Genomic DNA, 17,484 nt, shown 5'->3' with positions numbered 1-17,484 from the left:
ATCAACAATGCAGAGTATCTCTAGCAACTTGGCTTCATTAAGGAATTCATTATCCCTGCACCAAAGATGGGAAGTGCCGCACAGTTATATACTCTTGCAGACTCGCACCTGAGTCGATGTTTGGGCAGGCAGGAGCATACGGAAAGGTCAAGCAAAACATGGTTATGTGAGTTCTGAGCACTTTAATTCGTGGTAGTCCCTCAGCTTGGTTACCGGTCAACTTCTGGCTCGCCATGTTATTGGTCGGTTCAACCAGGCATCGAGACACGCATATACTAAAAAGGCGATCAGGCAGGTACTAGCCGACACCTATCAGCGTGCTCTCCGGTAGAGTCGCAGAACCATAACTTTGTCGAGGACCTGTCGAGCCGGCCTTGCAAATCTGCTGAGCAGCAGCTTCAACGCATTCTCCTACCTATATCTAGCAGGAGTACCATGGCTACGATAGAGTCGCTGTTGTGCCGCATAGAGGAATGCCCCAAAGCACAAGACTACACATTTCGCCTCAGACTGATCTGGTTGTCCACGCACCCCTGAAGCAACCATGAATACGTTCATCCGCTGTCTTAAAGCCGCAGAATTCTTCAGGCGTCAACCCAGCCTCAACCTCGATCCCGATTTTGATCTCGTGGACGAAGATCTCCTGAACACTGACTTTCATGAGGACTTTCAAGGTGGAAAGGTAGCCTCTTGGGTCATCGAAAGCGAGATTTTGGAAGCCGTGGACTTCGACTTGGAGATTGTCTCCTCATGCCCTGGCTCGTTCACCTACTATGACTTTGTGACTAAAGTCGAGTGGAATGCCCGAAGTGCATATTCGCTCAGTGATGTGTCAGAGACAAGACGCAAACGTTGTGCTCGTCGATGGGAGAAGAGGTGTTGCTGTGTTGAGCGTGGAGAAAGCGATGATGGGTATGAGGCTGACACGGAATGCCAGTGGCGGTGCAGACATAACAAGCTCCTGGCTGGCGAGGATGTTGACTTCATGGCTGCTGATGAGTTGGATTCAGTATCGACGCGACGCTCTGCTGGCGGTCGAGTCACCAGTGGTAACGCTTTGTCCGCAATGCCAAGGCCGCTGAGAGCACGACCCAACAAGAGCGCAGCAGTAAAAACGGCGCATTCCAGCTTCAGGTTGAGCAGCAGCAATGGAGCTTGACGTCTCGAATGGACTGGGAACAAGTGTCGCCCGAAAGCAATATGCTAAATAGCAAGTTTCTTATTCATACCTCGAGGCGTTGTGGGCTTGCCCGAATGCAGGCGTGAGTGTGCGTCCACAGCACAAAGACACTAAAACCACAAAAGATATCGCCAGCCGCACAATATCCCTATAGATCCAGTCCTGCATTCGCAGACCTAGATGTCCTGATCAGCAGTTACATCGCCCTAAGCCTGCAACAACGCAGGTGTAACGCCCCTGCGTCAAGACTCAAGATTGCCATCAGCCTAGCCCGACCCAGTCAAAAGGAAATAATCAGGCACAGACCCAATATGCACACCTCAACCCTCTTCGGCCTCCTCACCGCACTTGCATTCTCCATGAGTGCAATAGCAACTCCGCCACCAACATCAACGAAAGTGACCGTGCGTTTCCAATGTGGCGATCAGGCCAAACCAGGCGAGTTGGCTTGCGTCAACAAGACAAAGTACGCGCTTTGCGAGGGTCCCGGTTCGAAGGTTGTAATTCAGGACTTGGCACCAGGGGATATGAGGTGCAAGGATGCGAAGGATCTTCTGAATCCGCCTAAGCCTAGGACGTCGACGAAGGTTATCAATGTGACACCTACTGTTACTGCGTCGGTGTAGAGGAATGAGGATGTAAGCGGGGAGAAAGACGGGCTAGTGGGCGCTGGTGCATGGGTGATAGGGGTGGGAAAAGCATGAGTACTCCCACATCTTTGGAGGGTGCAAAACTTGATTCAATCTGAGCCAATTGAAGTTTGTTCAATGAATATCCATCAGAAGTCGCGACTCAGCTATTTCCTAGATTCAGGATGCGTGAGCACTAACTCGATCGACTCGAGGACGTGGAAGACATTCCATTACAGCTTGGAGAACGGTCGCTACTACTTCGCGTCAACGTGCCACCGTGATCCAGAAATCGGATCCGGCAAGTGCTCTTTGTCAAAAAATGTACTATGCCGAGGGCTCTTGCTCAAGGGACGGATCTTGAAGCTTCGACTCACCAAGTAGTCTCGGCCCACTCTTCCGCGTCTGAAAATCTGGGCGAGTTGATCAGAAGTACAGTGCGTCCGGACGCTTCAATCGCAGAGGCCACAGTCATAAACAACACCAGATCCAGAGGAGACCGTTTGCGGAAGCAATGGGACAATAAGCGATTGGACAAAGAATGACCTTACGATTCTGGACATATTATCGTGGTAAGCACAAAGGATAACCTTACGATTGTCATATTATCGTATACAACTCAGCACATCTTCGAGCTACCAGCCAGTAACCAGATACTTCTCCTTTACTCCACGCCATTGCAACAATACTCAATATTCACCTCGAAGTCAAGCCGAGTCCAGTACCACTAGTACCATTATACACAGTCCAACTCGACTAATACACGAACTACCAAACCACACCACAACAACCACGATGCACACCCCTTCCCTCCTCACTGTCTTTGCTCTCCTTGGCGCTCTCGCCACCACAACTCTAGCAAAAGAGACATACACAGCAAAATCTGAAACCGCCACCGATCTCATCTGCCCGGACGACGCGATATTCAGAAAGGTGGTGTGTATCAAGGGGGGCGAGGCTGCGACTATGGTCAAGGACGTGAAGGGTACCGATATTTGTGATAGGTAGAGTGCTACCTGGGTATGAGGAGATGATGGGAGGTTTGGTGGTGTGCTTTTCGGTTGTGGTTGGTGAGGATGGAAGTGGAGGGGATACTTGATGGATAGAGGGTCGGCAGAGCTGGGTACGGGTGAGGAGAACGTCGGGTAGTATGTTGGTTCTGCGGAGAAATGTTATCTCTCTTGGTATCGACGGTGCTCGCGTGGATTCTTCGCGATCAGCTTCCGCCTTGTGATAAGTGGAGCTAATCTTGCATGTTATATGGTATCACTTATATCTGGTCTGTTTACTGTATTTACTGAGGTAAGCGTATAGCGCCACAAGAGTCCTTAGAACCGAATTATTGAGTAGGGATTCGGGTCAAGGTAGCCAGTACTCGAGCAGTAAGCCTACTCCGGAATCCGCAATACCGGCGACAGTACCATCATCTCTGGTCCTTTGTTTCCCGGAAGCTACAGCCACGCGTCAGTGCAGAACCCGATGAAAACGTCAAGAGATACCTCGCGGGACAACGATCTTACAAGCACAAAGAATGTACTCACCGTCCCAGATCAACTCCTGCATAAATCACGTCCCATCCGGCCATACAGTCATCGAAACATCCTTCCTCTCCTCCAGGTTAATCTCACCGGACTCCAAGTCATAGTCATATCAACCAACATCCTTAGCATCTGATACAGTCCCACCAACACACGCACCCATCAACCAAACTCACCAACCCCAAAGATCATACAATGCACATCCCATCCCTCCTCTCCCTGCTCCCCCTCCTCGCCGCCCTCTCGGCCACAACCCTAGCAACACCCTCCTCTCCTAAGGCTGTAGGCGAGTTGAACGGGATCTTCATCAAATGTCCAACCGACGCGAAACAAGGGTCTATCGTGTGCACCAAGGACAAGAAGAAGTACGGTATCTGTATTGGGCCGGGTGCGCGGGCGACCGCGCTGGACGTTGGGGAGAAGACTATTTGTGAGTAGTTAGTGGACAAGGGATGAGGTATGCTGTGGAGGATGGGTGTGGACGATGATGGACAGGGACGAGCTTAAGGACGGAGGCGACGGAGAAGCATGTTGTTGTAATGTTGAATGGAAGGGATGTGGGGTGTTGAGTGTGGCGAGCAGAGTTGCGTAGTCCAGAGTAGGATTCACTATTAATGCATGATGCTTAGGGAAAAGTACCGCGATTTTTGTGTTCTTTGATGGTTATGGCTATTCTCATTCGCTAATTGATAGGTAGTAGGGATGAATGCGAGCCTGGCTTGGCCGTCCATACCTCCGATTACCTACTCCAGCTACTCAGCTCCGGTCTTTAGGCCCAGGAGGAGCACGAGCAGGAATGCCGCCGCGAGCAGTGTTTGGGTGGCATCCTCACTCGCGAGTATACAGCTCTCTGGGTCCTATCAGCATTAGCTGACAGATCCTTTGTTGTGCGCGACGGCACCGTCAGGTCCGGATGCTTTGTCCTGTAGACGCTACAGCCATGCACAGGACTAGGACTAGATGTGAACGTCTATCAGTGCGCTACGATATCGAGAACAACCACAAAGAGTGGGCTCACCTTTTCCGCTATGACAGACGTGAAGATCACGTCGTCTTCTGATCGTACAATAGGTTCAGATCCTCTCACTTACCTCAAGCCAAAGCCAGACTGCCATCATCAGCATCTAACGTGGCACTCCAAAGTTTAAGCCACCCATCAGAACACCCACCTTCTAGAGGAAAGAACCATGCACACCCACTCCCTCCTTTCCCTTCTCCCGGCTCTCGCCGCACTCTCCACAATAACTCTCGCTAAACCCGCTGCAACAGGCGAAGCAGTCGACTCGATGTTCTTCGAGTGCCCAGCCGACGCAAAGCAGGGTTTAATCATCTGTGACGAGCACAAATACAAGTACGGCATCTGTACTGGTGAGGCAGGCGTGAAGGCGTTTGCCCGGAGGGCTTGCGAGGTGCCTGGGATTTGTGACGCTGAGTATTGGAGTAAGGAACTACAGGAGGCAGGTCGAAATAGTGATGAATGCTAGGGTGGGGGCGGGCGGTGTCATAGGCTGGAGTCACCATTAAGGGGCCGAGGACTAGGGGGATGGTTGTTTTGGTGCGTGATGGGATGTGAGGATGGGTGGGAGGAGCGATGGACGGATGCTGTAACGAGAGGGCCGGAAGTCGCCTCGAACATTCTTTACTGTTGTGGTATGCTGTCGGTCTTATATTAAGATAATGCCATTTCAATTCTCCTCCTAATAACATGCTTCTGCTAGCGTTAGCTACCGTCTCCTTGACTTGCGCGACAGTACCGTCGAGTCTGGGTCCTTTGTCTCGCGAAAGCTGCTGCATACGTGAACATCACACCGAATGAAGGTCTGAATAGGCACCGAACGAAGGTCTGAATAGACGCCGCATGAGAGTCTGAATACACACCTCGAACAAAAAGCAATAAGCAACAAGCACAAAGACCGTCCTTACCGTTGCATAGAGACTCAAGCATAAATAAATCATGTCTCATCCTAATTACACAGTGATTCGATCATCCTCTACCACTTCACATCTATCTCGACACTTCTTACTCCAAGTCAAGTCAAACCCAAGATCATAAACACCAATCTACCTCTAATTCCATCGGAATACTATATTCCTCAACCAGCCACATCACCCCCAAGAAACAAACGACAATGCAGTTTCCATCCTTCCTCTTTCTCCTCCCCCTCCTCGCCGCCACGGCCCAAGCAGCAGTACGGACCGAACGAATGGACCCTGGCCAACCCATGCTCATCTGCCCAGCAGACATCCGAAAAGGGGATGTCGTGTGCTCTGGGCCTGGGAGACTCCAATTGACCTGCATTTGTTACTTCCCAGGTAACTACTGCTACGGATTGCCCCCTACCGATGATACCACCTGTGCGGGTATCTAATGGAGGATTGAGGCATGAAATGAAGAGGAGGTATGGTACTAGGATGGTGGAGTGGCGGTTGAGTAGTAATGGGTAATGGACGAGAGTAAGGGCGAGGATTATCCCTATCTGGAGATGAAGGTGTTATATGTGTGACGGTAACCTCGGACGGATGTCTCGGACGTTCTTTACTATAGTGGTACGCGGGTGGTCTTGTGTTGGACGAAGTCGTGGTGCCGGTAGCTGGAAGGCCGGAACGATTTGAAAGTAATAATACAAATTGAAAGTGTTTCTTGAAAACATGGTTCTGCCTCCACGTGTATCATGTCGTGCTGTGGCCAAGCCGTGCCGTTTGTCATGCTGTGACATCCGACAGTGTGCTTTGGCTATGGTCGTCAGTAGTTGCAGCTTCGCGCCTACCTATTACCGCCTCTACCCTTTATAGTTGCATCTCAAGTGCCCAGCACGTCTGTCATCGAGTCGACGTTCTCCGCATACATTCCTTCATATACACCTACCATCAAGATGCGAGTCTTTACCCACCTCCTTCTGATCGCACTATCAACCACCCACACCCTCGCCGCCCCAACAGACCCACTCGACCGCCGACTAATCGTCTACATGACATGCAATGCCTCCCAAGCAGGATCCTGGATTTGCGACCCAGAAAACAAATACGCCGCGATGTGTCCGGTAGGCGGTGGCACCACGCAAGCCATGAGCGTAGTCCCGGGAGATTGGCGATGTATTCCTGCTCCACAGCCGACACCAACGGTCTTCTCGACAAGGACAGTGACTTCTGTTCCACCAAGGACTTTGACGTCTGTTGTGGTTATTACACCGACGGTGACAGCAGCGCCTGAGTGATGGATGAATGGAGGATGAACGGGAGTGGGAGCGTGGCGAGCATGAGTTGAATTAGGAAGGGTTCATTCGTGGCTAGCTCGATGCAGAATTGGCCTCTACGGTGTTAGTCCAATTGGTCTTGTATGATATTCGCGACGCTGCTATGGCCAGACCAAGCGTATGCTGACGTGCGCTGCAAGTGTTTCGGTATGGTGTACGAGGTGAGAATACCGGTGGCCGCAGGGACGAACATCGCTACTTGAGCGTGGGGTACGATGATGCTGAAGATAACTGACCTGATAATTCGTGGCTGTGTGACAAACATCGAGGTTCACCACAAAAGTGCTGCTGTCGATCTTTTCGTGCTCGCTTTTCTATTACCTCCTGCATCTATCCCATTAAACACGCAATGGCAGTCTTGGCTGAGCCATTCTGCATCTGCCGTGTTGAGACTCCTTCCCGCCCTACCTTTCCGACGACGAGGGCTTGCTAAGATTGTCAATGCCATCGCAAACGTATCCGTCGAGTCCTCACGAGCCCACGAGGCTTATAACCCGAGTTAGCACGCCCCTTTTCCCGAAGAGGCAAGCAAGAGCCATTTTGACGACCGAGGGAGTCAATCCTGATCCTGATCCTGATCCTGAGCCTGATCCTAAATATTTATCCTGATCCTTATCCTTATTAATCAGTCACTGATACGGCGGTCCACACTGACAATATGCGCAATTACCTCGTAGGGTCGTACGCTTGACAGCATCGACCCACACTCTGCGCAGACGTCTTCCGACGAAAGAGCACCACAGAACCTAGCATCGTGCTTTTCACTCGCTGAGGATCGCAGATGTTCTCTGGATGTACTTCCTAAGATCTATCGCTTACGACTCAGCCCGCTCTCGATGGCTCTTGACCGATCCAAGAGCAGGGCCTTTCCTCAACGAACCAATTCACCGCATCATGAAGCACAAGTTCGGCTAAGTGAACGTTTTCGACCAGGCCAAACGGCCATTTTGTTCATCTAGAGGAGCTGGACATGGTCTTTCTGACCTGCAAGAGCAAGCACATGACGAGCCCCTGGTGCAGTGACGTTCGCCAAGATAAGGCGAGTGGCCTGCTTGGGTACGAATTGCTCGGATTCGTTGCCTTGAGGGTCTGCTGCCTGATACTCTTGATGGACATGACCAGTCGAGAATTGACCTTATGGCACACTCCCTTAGCTCTGCGAGGACTCCCTGAAAGTCGATGATTCGAAGCGTATTCAGATCCTTGCCAGGCAGAACTCTGCAAGGTGAATTTGCCTTGTTGCAGCGGTGCGGTATAAAGCAGCCCTCGACTTCCCACAGTCTTACACATAACGATGACGCTTTTTAATACCAACGATGTCAAGGAGTTTGCCAATGCTCTGGCGTAAACATGGCCTCTATGCCCTCGACACGTGCGACAGGCTCTTCTCATACCAAGAAGCAGTGGGAAGCCGTCCGTCCGCTGTTCACTCAGCTATACATAGACGACGGCAAGACCTTGCGGGAAGTGAGATCAGTTCTTGAACATGAACATGCGTTTGTTGCAACGTGAGCACTTCCCTCAATGCTTGTCCAGAGCTGACGCACGCCCAGGACGAAGATGTTCAAGTCGCGCATCACGCAATGGCAATTGCACAAGTACAGAAAGGCGAGCATAGTCGAGCACTGAACCTGGCTTCTTCGTCGCTGACAGCTACCGCAGCACAAAGATTTTCGTACTCAAGCTGAGGCACAGGGTAACGACACCAGAGCTTTCGAAGGCAGAATTCAGCCTGGCGACAACGAACGCGGCTACGCTGACGCTTCCCTGCTAACACGCTCGGCACGCGCTGCGAACCACTCTATCAGCATGGACGACCATTCAAGCATGATGCAGCTATACCAACAGATGCCGACATTGGGCGTCCTACAACCATTCGAGAGAGCTCTATCAATAACTGGGACTTTAGTAGCTGCAGCCCCCGATAAGAGAAGCCTCGCGCCCGATGCCCAACTCCGTATCGGAGATGTCGCACGACACCTCGCGAAAACATCTCATCTACTGCTTCATGAACAGCAGGACCATGCCATGACAACATACACTAAAGCACTATCAGCAATATCGACCTTCACCAGGCAATGGAGCAACCACACGATACTCCTCGTCTCCATTCTCTACCAACTCTGCCAGAACATGCTCGTGCAAGGTCCTGCCTTCCAAGCTTTGCTCAAATACATGGCAGCACCTGACTCACCAATTCCAAATCCCCTCCGTTACGTCGCACGGGCACTTGTCTCAACGGCCACTTCCCAACGAATCGTCGCTCAACGCCTAGCCACATTCACTCACAAGACAATACCCTTGCACCTAGTTATTCAGGTCTCGGGAGACCCGTTATCCATCGTGCTGTGCGAGTACCGGTTGAAACTCGACAGTGATCATCCATCGCTCGAACCATGGCACAACCCAACGCCACGGCCAGGGTGTGATCAGTGATAGCGGGAGCACCAGGGAGCACTCTTGGCCGCGGGTTGATCCAACAGCAGCCTGCTGCACCACTTGGCATCAAGTGGACATCTATATCACCTCTTGCCTCCTGATCTTGGGCTTCTTACTCTACTCCGCCTTTTCCTCGGCCACATCGTTGAAAGCATCTCTGCCAACAATAGTTCGATTATGGCCTTACGAGCTGTGTCCATCTGCGATGCCTACCGCGTTCGATATCCGTTCTCAGTCTTGTGCCATTGCCGATACAGGCCATGTACGACCACAGCCATAACCATCAGTGCAGTCCTGCACGTCTCAACGCGCTGCCAAAGAATCTGCGACTCGCAGGCCGCGATTCCCTAGCGTCTCGGTTGTGCAAGTTGCATGATGGTTGCGAAGGGACTCGGACGAATTTCATCGGCGCGTCTAGCAGCAGGCAGGCAGTCAAGGAGCTAGTATACACGGTGGGCCATGTCCGACGTGAGCTTCTGCGCGTCAGGGTGTGGCAGTGGATGTTTGAGGCTTGGGGAGAAAGACCACTCGTATCGAAGCTGGAGCTGGAGTAACCGTTTGAATATACCGGCATCCTCGAGAGCAGCAGGTATTGGCAAGAAAGTTGCTCAGGATGGCTGTCTTGGACGGCCGTATGTGATCCTACTATTCAGCTGCCTGTGGCGCGGATAACCAAATATCGTGTAGTAGCCATTTCTCCTTTAATTCATCTCGACACGTAGAGGCGGTCCGCCTTACGACAATGTACATAGACTTTCGAGCGCAAGGCCGTCAATCAAACTATGGCGACACTTTCACGAGAGACCCTCCTAAGGGCTTTGCGATTGAGATGGTCTAGAGAACTAGCTCCGTAACGGGATGAGGCACTGCGTTTTATGCATCAGATGAGCTTGTTTACAGTAGTAATAGGCTTGTGCCCCCATAACGAACATACTTATAGGCTTTCAACAGTGCTCGGACAACACCGCTACCTTGGCCGACGCGCTAGACGGCTGACAAAATAAACCAATTGGCAAGCTTCCAGGTTTCAACCACAAGTTTAACGTAGTAGTACTAGGTACCACGCATAACACGTCACCGAAGGCGAGGCTGTTACAATGTGTATATATGTCAGAGGCAGGAGATTGTTCTTCGCGAAGTATTATCACAACATCATGTGTTGCGTGGCTGTGTGTAAGCTCGTAGCCCGGGAGTTGGAGAGGTCTGTTTCAGGTGCAGTGGTGTTCGGATATTGCCGATTGTTCCGTCAGCGATGGACCCGCGTTTGTACTCGGCTTTAGGCGCTGGAGGCACAGACCGGTGTCCGTCCCATCCCTAAGCATGGCGAGCATCATGATGCTTATAAGCTTCCATCGAGCCCCCGGAGAAGAGCGGCAGCTTTGCTAGCGATATTCCAGTTGCCAGTTGGATGTGAATAAAACAGCTACAATAAATTCCTATCACCTCAACCAACCTACTCAACCCCTCATATTCCCGTCACCAGGCACCTTGCCTCCACTTTGCTTTCGTATTGCAGTATACGTGGTATTATAGTAGGTCATGACACGCGCATGTAGTGGACCATGCAGGTGCTTTCTCAGCAAAAGAATGTGTTTAGTCCATCGTACCGTCGCCGAGCTAGACGGAGATGAGCATTGCTTGGCCTGATATTAGAGTACTAGATTGTCTTGGGCACGTGAGAATAAGGTGGATGGGAGAGTAATGCGAACACAGCGAACCTCTGCAGATGGTACATGGTAGATTTCGGTCAACTTGATGCGCAGACATGAAGCCTGAGAGGCGTCCGATGTATTGAGCACAATAAGTGTAAAAGTAGATCACGGCACCGAAGATGCCTCGCGAGGGAGTACTGTAGATCCTGAAGCTGGCAGTCCTCTGTCGCAGGGTGCGTGGCCCGAAGAGATCACGTTAGCTTTAGTCGTCCCCACCAAATCAAGGAGCAAAACCAATACGGCAAAATGAAGACCTGCAAGAACAAGAAACAGCAAGACATGCATTAGATGGATGCTCAATAACTTTTTGTCTCATTCTTCGCAGCCCTTGACGCCACAACGAAAGCATCAAGTACACTGCCGTCAACGACGATACCAGTCTTAGTAAGTAGTAAATCATCGCCAAATCCTTCAAACATTACATGGGTGTCCTTCCTCATCTCCTCCACCTCCGTTGAATTCTTCTTTGGACCTTCCCTCCTGTCCTCTTCTCCCTCGTGCTTCCTCCGTTGTGGTATGGTCTACCCATAAAAGCATTCTAGTGTCTTTTTCCTGATTCAATAAAGTACAATTTGTCGCTTCGATAGATTGTTGCCTGGGGCGTGGTTGCAAGGATTGTTTTTGCATATTTGAATTTCAATATTGTTTTTGTTGTGATCAATGTTTGACATGATCATCCTTGCTTCCTTTCCCGTGAGAATAAACCCCAATGAACCACCCAACGCCGTCGCTAATGAATAAAACATGATTTTTGGTCGAAGACTGCTGCATGAGCGGATCTGCTCTGCATATCTCTGCATGAGCAATCTTCGAACTTGAAGACCTGGAATGTCTCTGAGATCCAACGACAGAAGATAGATGGCCAAGCTAATGGATCCATCCCGTCATGCGATTCTCATGCACAATTGGTCATGGTGATACAATCTCCTAGTCATCCTCCTTCGGGCTTCGAGGAGAGTTTGGAGAGTAACTTGGGCTGTTTGGAGAATACTGAGGGCTCCTAGCAGCGCCCGGGCTTCGTGGGGAAGCATCAAATTGCGTGCTAGTAGGTGAGTACTGTGGACTCGACGGTGAACTTGGACTGTTCGGACTATACTGTGGCGATGCTGGTGAATAGCTTGGAGAAGTGGGAGACTGTCGTGCTGCACCACCGAATTGAGGTGATGTCGGGCTGTAAGCCGGCGATGTTGGGCTGTACTGCGGTGACGTTGGTGATGTGGGTGACGACGGACTGAAAGACGGTGAGGTCGGCGAGTAACTCGGTGATGTCGGCGAACCACTGTTGAAGGCAGGTGAGGTTGGTGAATAGCTCGGAGAAGTCGGCGAGTAGCTTGGTGAAGTAGGCGAGCCATAAGCTGGCGATGTAGGCGAATACGCCGGGGATGTCGGGCTGTAGCCTGGACTGGTAGGCGAGAACGAAGGCGACGTCGCGCCGTATGCCGGACTCGTAGCTCCGAATGCTGGAGACGTGGGTGAATACCCTGCTGAGGGCGAAAAGCTGGGCGAAGCCGGACTTGTCCCACCAAATGGACTTGCAGGAGAATAACCTCCTGGGCTGCGACCGTAAGGACTGAAGCCCCCAGCACCCACACCGTTTGGCTGGTATGCAGAGAAACCGCCTGGCGCTTCGGTCTGTTGATTGATAGGTGAGAACGCTGAGTTGTAATCGGGGGAACCAAGGTTCTGGTTGTCGTACATTGGCGTGCCAGAATCATATGGTGTAGCCGACCCATCAAGAAGCTGCTGGTTGGTCTTCATGCCGACAGGAATGCCTGTGGCAGTGTTGACAAGAGTTGACAGCATCTTCTCATCGAGCAAAATATCCATAACGCCCGTACCGACAGGTGCAGGCTGCCCAAGAATCAAGTTCTCCGTAAGACCTTGACAATCATCGAGCTCTCCACTAGCGGCTGCCTCAAGCAGAATCTCAACAGTCTGCTCGAATGAGCATCGCATCAAAGCGCCAGTATCTGATCCGTTGATACCATGACGCGTCACAGGCATGACATAGCCTCGGTTAGTCATGACATCGCACAGGATACCCATGTGTCGAGCATTGACATAACTTCCATCGAATGACAGCACGTTAGTCAACTCCCGGTAGATCGCGGCGCGGCAAGCCTCGATGCCGAGCACATCGAAAACTTCTGTGAACTTGTTGGTGTAAGTCCTCGTTGTGTCAACACCTTCGATACCAAGGACAGCTAGAAAAGCACTGCCACTGGTCTCTAGGGTGAATTCTTGATATGCTTCATCCTTCTTCTCCATTTTTACTGACCCGTCTGGCAAAACTTTTGAACGAGACTTCTTGTCAATGAAAGCGCGCTCTATGCCCTCAACACCGCGGAATTGCAGGCCATCCAACATAGTAGTCATAAAGCGGCGTAACACTTCGTCGGCACCATGCTCGTCGTCCTTGTCTTCGGAACCACCCACTCCCATTAGCATCTCGCTGGCTAGACGAATTCGAATTGTTGGCTGTGCTGCGTTCTGGTCGCTGGAGAGGATTGCAATGGCACCCTTGTGCTCTGTCTTCATCTGATTCACGACGTCGTCGATGGTCAAATCCTTATCCAGTAGTTTCTGTCGACTCAGAAGAACACGCAACATCCATTTGGACTGGGTGTGTTCAAGACCTTCAGTGTCCTCCTCGAGCAAGAAGTAGGAATCGACGAAGTCCTCGTCCTCTGGAATGATGGTGGCTGTGATAGTAGGATCATACCAAATTTCCCAAGAATCAGTGACGGAGCTCAGTGAGGTAAAAGTGACTCGGCTTCTCAAGGTCTTGGCGGCCTCCTGGCTGTGAACGTTCTCCGGCACTTGGTAGACCGTCATTGACGGCGTCCGAATGTTCTTGGACACGTTTAAGATCTCTTTCAGACGTGGAACACCAAGTGTTACATTCTTGGCCGAAACACCTGTAAAATGAAAGGTGTTCAGCGTCATCTGTGTAGCAGGTTCACCGATAGATTGCGCGGCAAGAACACCGACCATCTCGCCCGGCGAGACAGCTGCTGCCAGGAATCTGCTTTCGATGCCACCGATGATATTGTCAAAAGCCAGCTTGGTAAGAGAATGCTCGAGGATAAGGCGTTTGTACGCCAGTTTCGAACGGAGTTGAGATCTGAACAATAGTGTCGCGTTGTCTTGAGCCTCACGAGATAGTTCATCATTACCGCGAATAACAGGTAAGCGATCCATGAGCTGATTGACTGCGTTGAGTACATATCGAGGGTCGAGATCAGTCTTGTCGCCTCGACGTATCTTGAAAGCCCGCTGGGCTTGTTCGATGATGCGAGAGACGTTGAGAGGCAGCTGAAATTGGTCTTCGCTCCCCATGCTTGTGTTGCCGTGTATGCTTCGGAAAAAGTCTCGAGTCACTGACAGCTTTTCGTACTCTTCATCGAACTGCTTTTGAAGATCGATATCGCCAATGAGTTCTTGTGCTTGCACTAGCACTCCTCTCCACTGCTTGACGCTTCCATGAACAAGGTCGACCTTGTAACGCTTTTCGAAGGCATTGTCGCTGGGCATGATGACATCAACTTGCTGCTTCTCAATGTGGGCACCATCAAGACCATCCTCACCGTAGACGAACTGCATTACATTGCCGCGGGAGTCACGAACAGTCCCATCATACTTGACACACACCTCTTCCAGCGCCTTGACCAATCTTCTCTGAATGTATCCAGTCTCGGCGGTCTTCACAGCTGTATCAATCAAACCTTCTCGACCTGCCATGGCGTGGAAGAAGAACTCGGTTGGCGTCAGACCACGAAGGTACGAGTTTTCGATAAATCCGCGAGCAGTCGCCGAGTAGTCGTCTTTCGAGAAGTGAGGTAGTGTCCTGTAGTTGAAACCGAACGGTATACGTTTACCCTCAACGGCTTGTTGGCCAACAAGAGCCATGACTTGAGCAATATTGATTCCAGAACCTTTTGATCCAGAACGAGCCATCTGCGTCAAATTGTTAAGGTCCTTCAAACTCTTTTGTGCAGCATCGCCTGCTTCGTCTCGTGCCTTGTTCAACTGCATCATGACCTGGCTCTCAAACGTTTGACGAACGTTCATGCCAGGTGCAGGCTCCAGCACATTGGCATATGCGTCTGCTGTGATACCATCGACAAGTCCTTTCTTTTCGTCGACAACGTCTTGAATCTTTCCAACAGTATCGACATCGGGCACTGTATCGCCAACGCCGATACTGAAACCATAGTGCAGCAGCCAATAGTTGACGACTACCTGAGCGCCGTTGAAGAATGCCATAGCATTATCGTGACCATTCTCATTGAAAATGGTGTGGATAATACCGCCGGCACCAGCACCTACATGGCCCTTGAGAAGTTGTCCAGTCATAACCTCTCCTCCTTGGACTATCAAACTCTCATCAGATGGATGAAAATAGTGCTCGACAGCGGTCTCGCCCTTGAATCGTTCGAGGTTGAGATTTGGCGGAAGCACCATGCTAAAAATTTGTTTGCCTGTCCATCGAGGTGTAGGCTTGAGCAGGGCGGGTTGAGGGATAACGCCATCCCATTCGGGTACCCACAGCATAATATTCATGACCTGCTCTTTCGTCAAGAACACGTCACGTCGAGTAAGCTTGTATACGCCACAAAGGGTGTCTTGCACGATACCCATCAAAGGCGAGTTCTTCTGTGGTGAAACAATGTTTCGAGGAACCATACACAACTGTTGTAACTCCGCTCTCGACTCCTGACTCTGTGGAACGTGCAAATTCATCTCATCACCATCGAAATCGGCGTTGTATGGAGATGTGACGGAAAGGTTGAGACGAAAGGTCGAGTAGGGCATAACTCTCACCCGATGACCCATCATAGACTCTTTGTGCAATGAGGGCTGACGATTGAAGAGGATGATGTCCCCATCAACGATGTGACGCTCGACTTTCCAACCGTATTGCAGGTTGATATCGCCAGCTTTCTTTGCGTGGCGCAAGTCTATGCGGTCACCGGAACCGCGAATGACATATCTGGCACCAGGCCATTCTGTAGGCCCGTTGGCGACACATCTCTTCAGACGTTCGATGTTGAAGTTGGTGACAGACTCTGGGAAAGTCAGGGTTTTGGCGATGCTGCGAGGAACCCCGACTTCATCCAGAGACAGATTAGGATCGCCCGTAATGACAGTACGGGCGGAGAAATCGACACGCTTGCCCATCAAGTTTTGTCGAAGACGACCCTCCTTGCCCTTCAGACGGGCTCTTACGGCCTTGATAGGACGACCGCTCTTGTGCTGTGCTCTGTCTAGACCAGCAATTTCATTGTCCATGTATGTGTTGATGTGGTACTCGAGAAGGTCGACCAGCTGGTTCTTGATGTGCTCTGGCACACCATCGACGTCGCAGCGGGTAACGGACTGGTTAGCTCGGACGATATCAGCAAGCTTATATGTCAAATCATCCTCGTTGCGAGGACCTCCGCCCGAACCATCCTGGCTGACACTCGGACGAACTGCAGGAGGAGGCACAGGCATCGACTGCAGAATAAACCACTCGGGCCTCGCGTAGTCTTTGTTCAGACCTAGCATATCCAAAGTCTCGTCGTCCAGCAGCTGGAGGATTTGAAGTGCTCTTCTCGCATAGATGCGGTGTGCCTCTGCCTGGACTTCCTCGTCATCCTCGTTCTTGGCTTTCTTGTAGTGGGCTTCAAGAGCGAGACCCTTCTTTCGAATCATGGGCTGCTTGTTGCCACAACCGCCATGATCAGGACCTTTTGGTGCCTTTGGGTTGTCGTCGTCTGCGGAAGGAGATGGCTCGCAAATTAGTCGTGGCTTGCTTAGTCGCCATAGCTTCTCGAATCTGGCCTTTCGGTTTCTCGAGGCCAGAGCATTCTGTCGCTCTAAGTTGTCAACAGCCTTGATCTTCCCGCAGTTGTGGCAGACAGTCTCCAGAACTTTCTTGACTTTGCCGAGGAAACCGTGATGGTAGACGGGCTCAGCAAGTTTTATGACACCGAAGTGGCCTGGGCACTCGGCCATGTCCTCTTCGCAGGTGGAACATTTGAAGTTGCGGTCGATGGTACCGAGATGAGGATCGTTTGGGCCTTTTTCACGAGGTCGCAGACGCTGCTCATCCCTGATCAATGGTTAGAATCATGTTTAGCAGACGTATCACCACTCTCTACATACGTAAACTCTGGGTACTCAATGTCAATGACCGACAGTCTTTCAGACTCTTTTGGAGAGAAGACACCGAATCGAATTTCTTCGATTGTTCGCGTCTTTGCGCTCGAATACGAGAAGTTTAGGTTGGCCATGATTGCGGTATACGAGAGATGGGGAGGATGGAATTCTCGAGACTAAATGAATGGCTCGTCGACGTCGATAGGATGAATACCGGAGGGTGTCGACGGTTGCTGCGCTCGATGCGCTGACCTGCAGCAGCCCTTGCGCCCTCCTCTTTGCACCTCCCAGGCTGCGCTCTCCTCCAGATCACTCTTGATGTTGTCCAAACTTTCCAAAAACCATGTAATTACACCTTCGAAGAAAAGGAACCGGTCCGCGATCGTTGGATGTGCGATCGGTCGAGAAATCGATGGCGATGGTAGTTGGTAGTTGATGGATGAAGGATGACAAGGAAAGGAAAATCAAAAGGCTGGCCGCAACTGCCAAAGGCGACATTTCAGCCTGCGCCGCCTGGAATTCACGCTAATACTCATTCGAATCGCGCTAATTGCTGTGACGCCACACTGACACTTTTCGAGTCGTCTG

General features: G+C 51.1%; 4 protein-coding genes across 4 annotated transcripts; 3 read left to right on the top strand and 1 right to left on the bottom strand.

Moving 5' to 3' along the window:
• Positions 1-544: 544 nt before the first annotated feature.
• PMZ80_002445 (uncharacterized protein) lies at positions 545-1,806 on the top strand (the record flags this gene model as incomplete). Its single annotated transcript, XM_064870878.1, has 2 exons — positions 545-1,108; positions 1,306-1,806. 2 exons carry the CDS (start codon positions 545-547, stop codon positions 1,804-1,806), a joined length of 1,065 nt encoding a protein of 354 aa, XP_064733331.1.
• A 4,414-nt stretch (positions 1,807-6,220) lies between these two features.
• PMZ80_002444 (uncharacterized protein) lies at positions 6,221-6,562 on the top strand (the record flags this gene model as incomplete). Its single annotated transcript, XM_064870877.1, has 1 exon — positions 6,221-6,562. One exon carries the CDS (start codon positions 6,221-6,223, stop codon positions 6,560-6,562), a length of 342 nt encoding a protein of 113 aa, XP_064733330.1.
• A 1,389-nt stretch (positions 6,563-7,951) lies between these two features.
• On the top strand, positions 7,952-9,037 carry PMZ80_002443 (uncharacterized protein; the record flags this gene model as incomplete). The annotated part of the gene is made up of 3 exons (XM_064870876.1): positions 7,952-8,109; positions 8,155-8,209; positions 8,264-9,037. The coding sequence occupies 3 exons, from the start codon at positions 7,952-7,954 to the stop codon at positions 9,035-9,037; spliced, it is 987 nt and encodes a 328-aa protein (XP_064733329.1).
• A 2,642-nt stretch (positions 9,038-11,679) lies between these two features.
• On the bottom strand, positions 11,680-17,030 carry RPO21 (DNA-directed RNA polymerase II subunit RPB1; the record flags this gene model as incomplete). The annotated part of the gene is made up of 2 exons (XM_064870875.1): positions 11,680-16,849; positions 16,903-17,030. The coding sequence occupies 2 exons, from the start codon at positions 17,028-17,030 to the stop codon at positions 11,680-11,682; spliced, it is 5,298 nt and encodes a 1,765-aa protein (XP_064733328.1).
• Positions 17,031-17,484: the final 454 nt, after the last annotated feature.

The sequence above is a fragment of the Knufia obscura genome, assembly GCF_036327395.1.
Source record: "Knufia obscura strain CCFEE 5817 isolate CBS 148926 chromosome Unknown scaffold_2, whole genome shotgun sequence".
In the NCBI taxonomy this organism is placed as follows: Eukaryota; Fungi; Ascomycota; class Eurotiomycetes; order Chaetothyriales; family Trichomeriaceae; genus Knufia; species Knufia obscura.
This window is presented reverse-complemented; position numbering and strand designations above follow the sequence as displayed.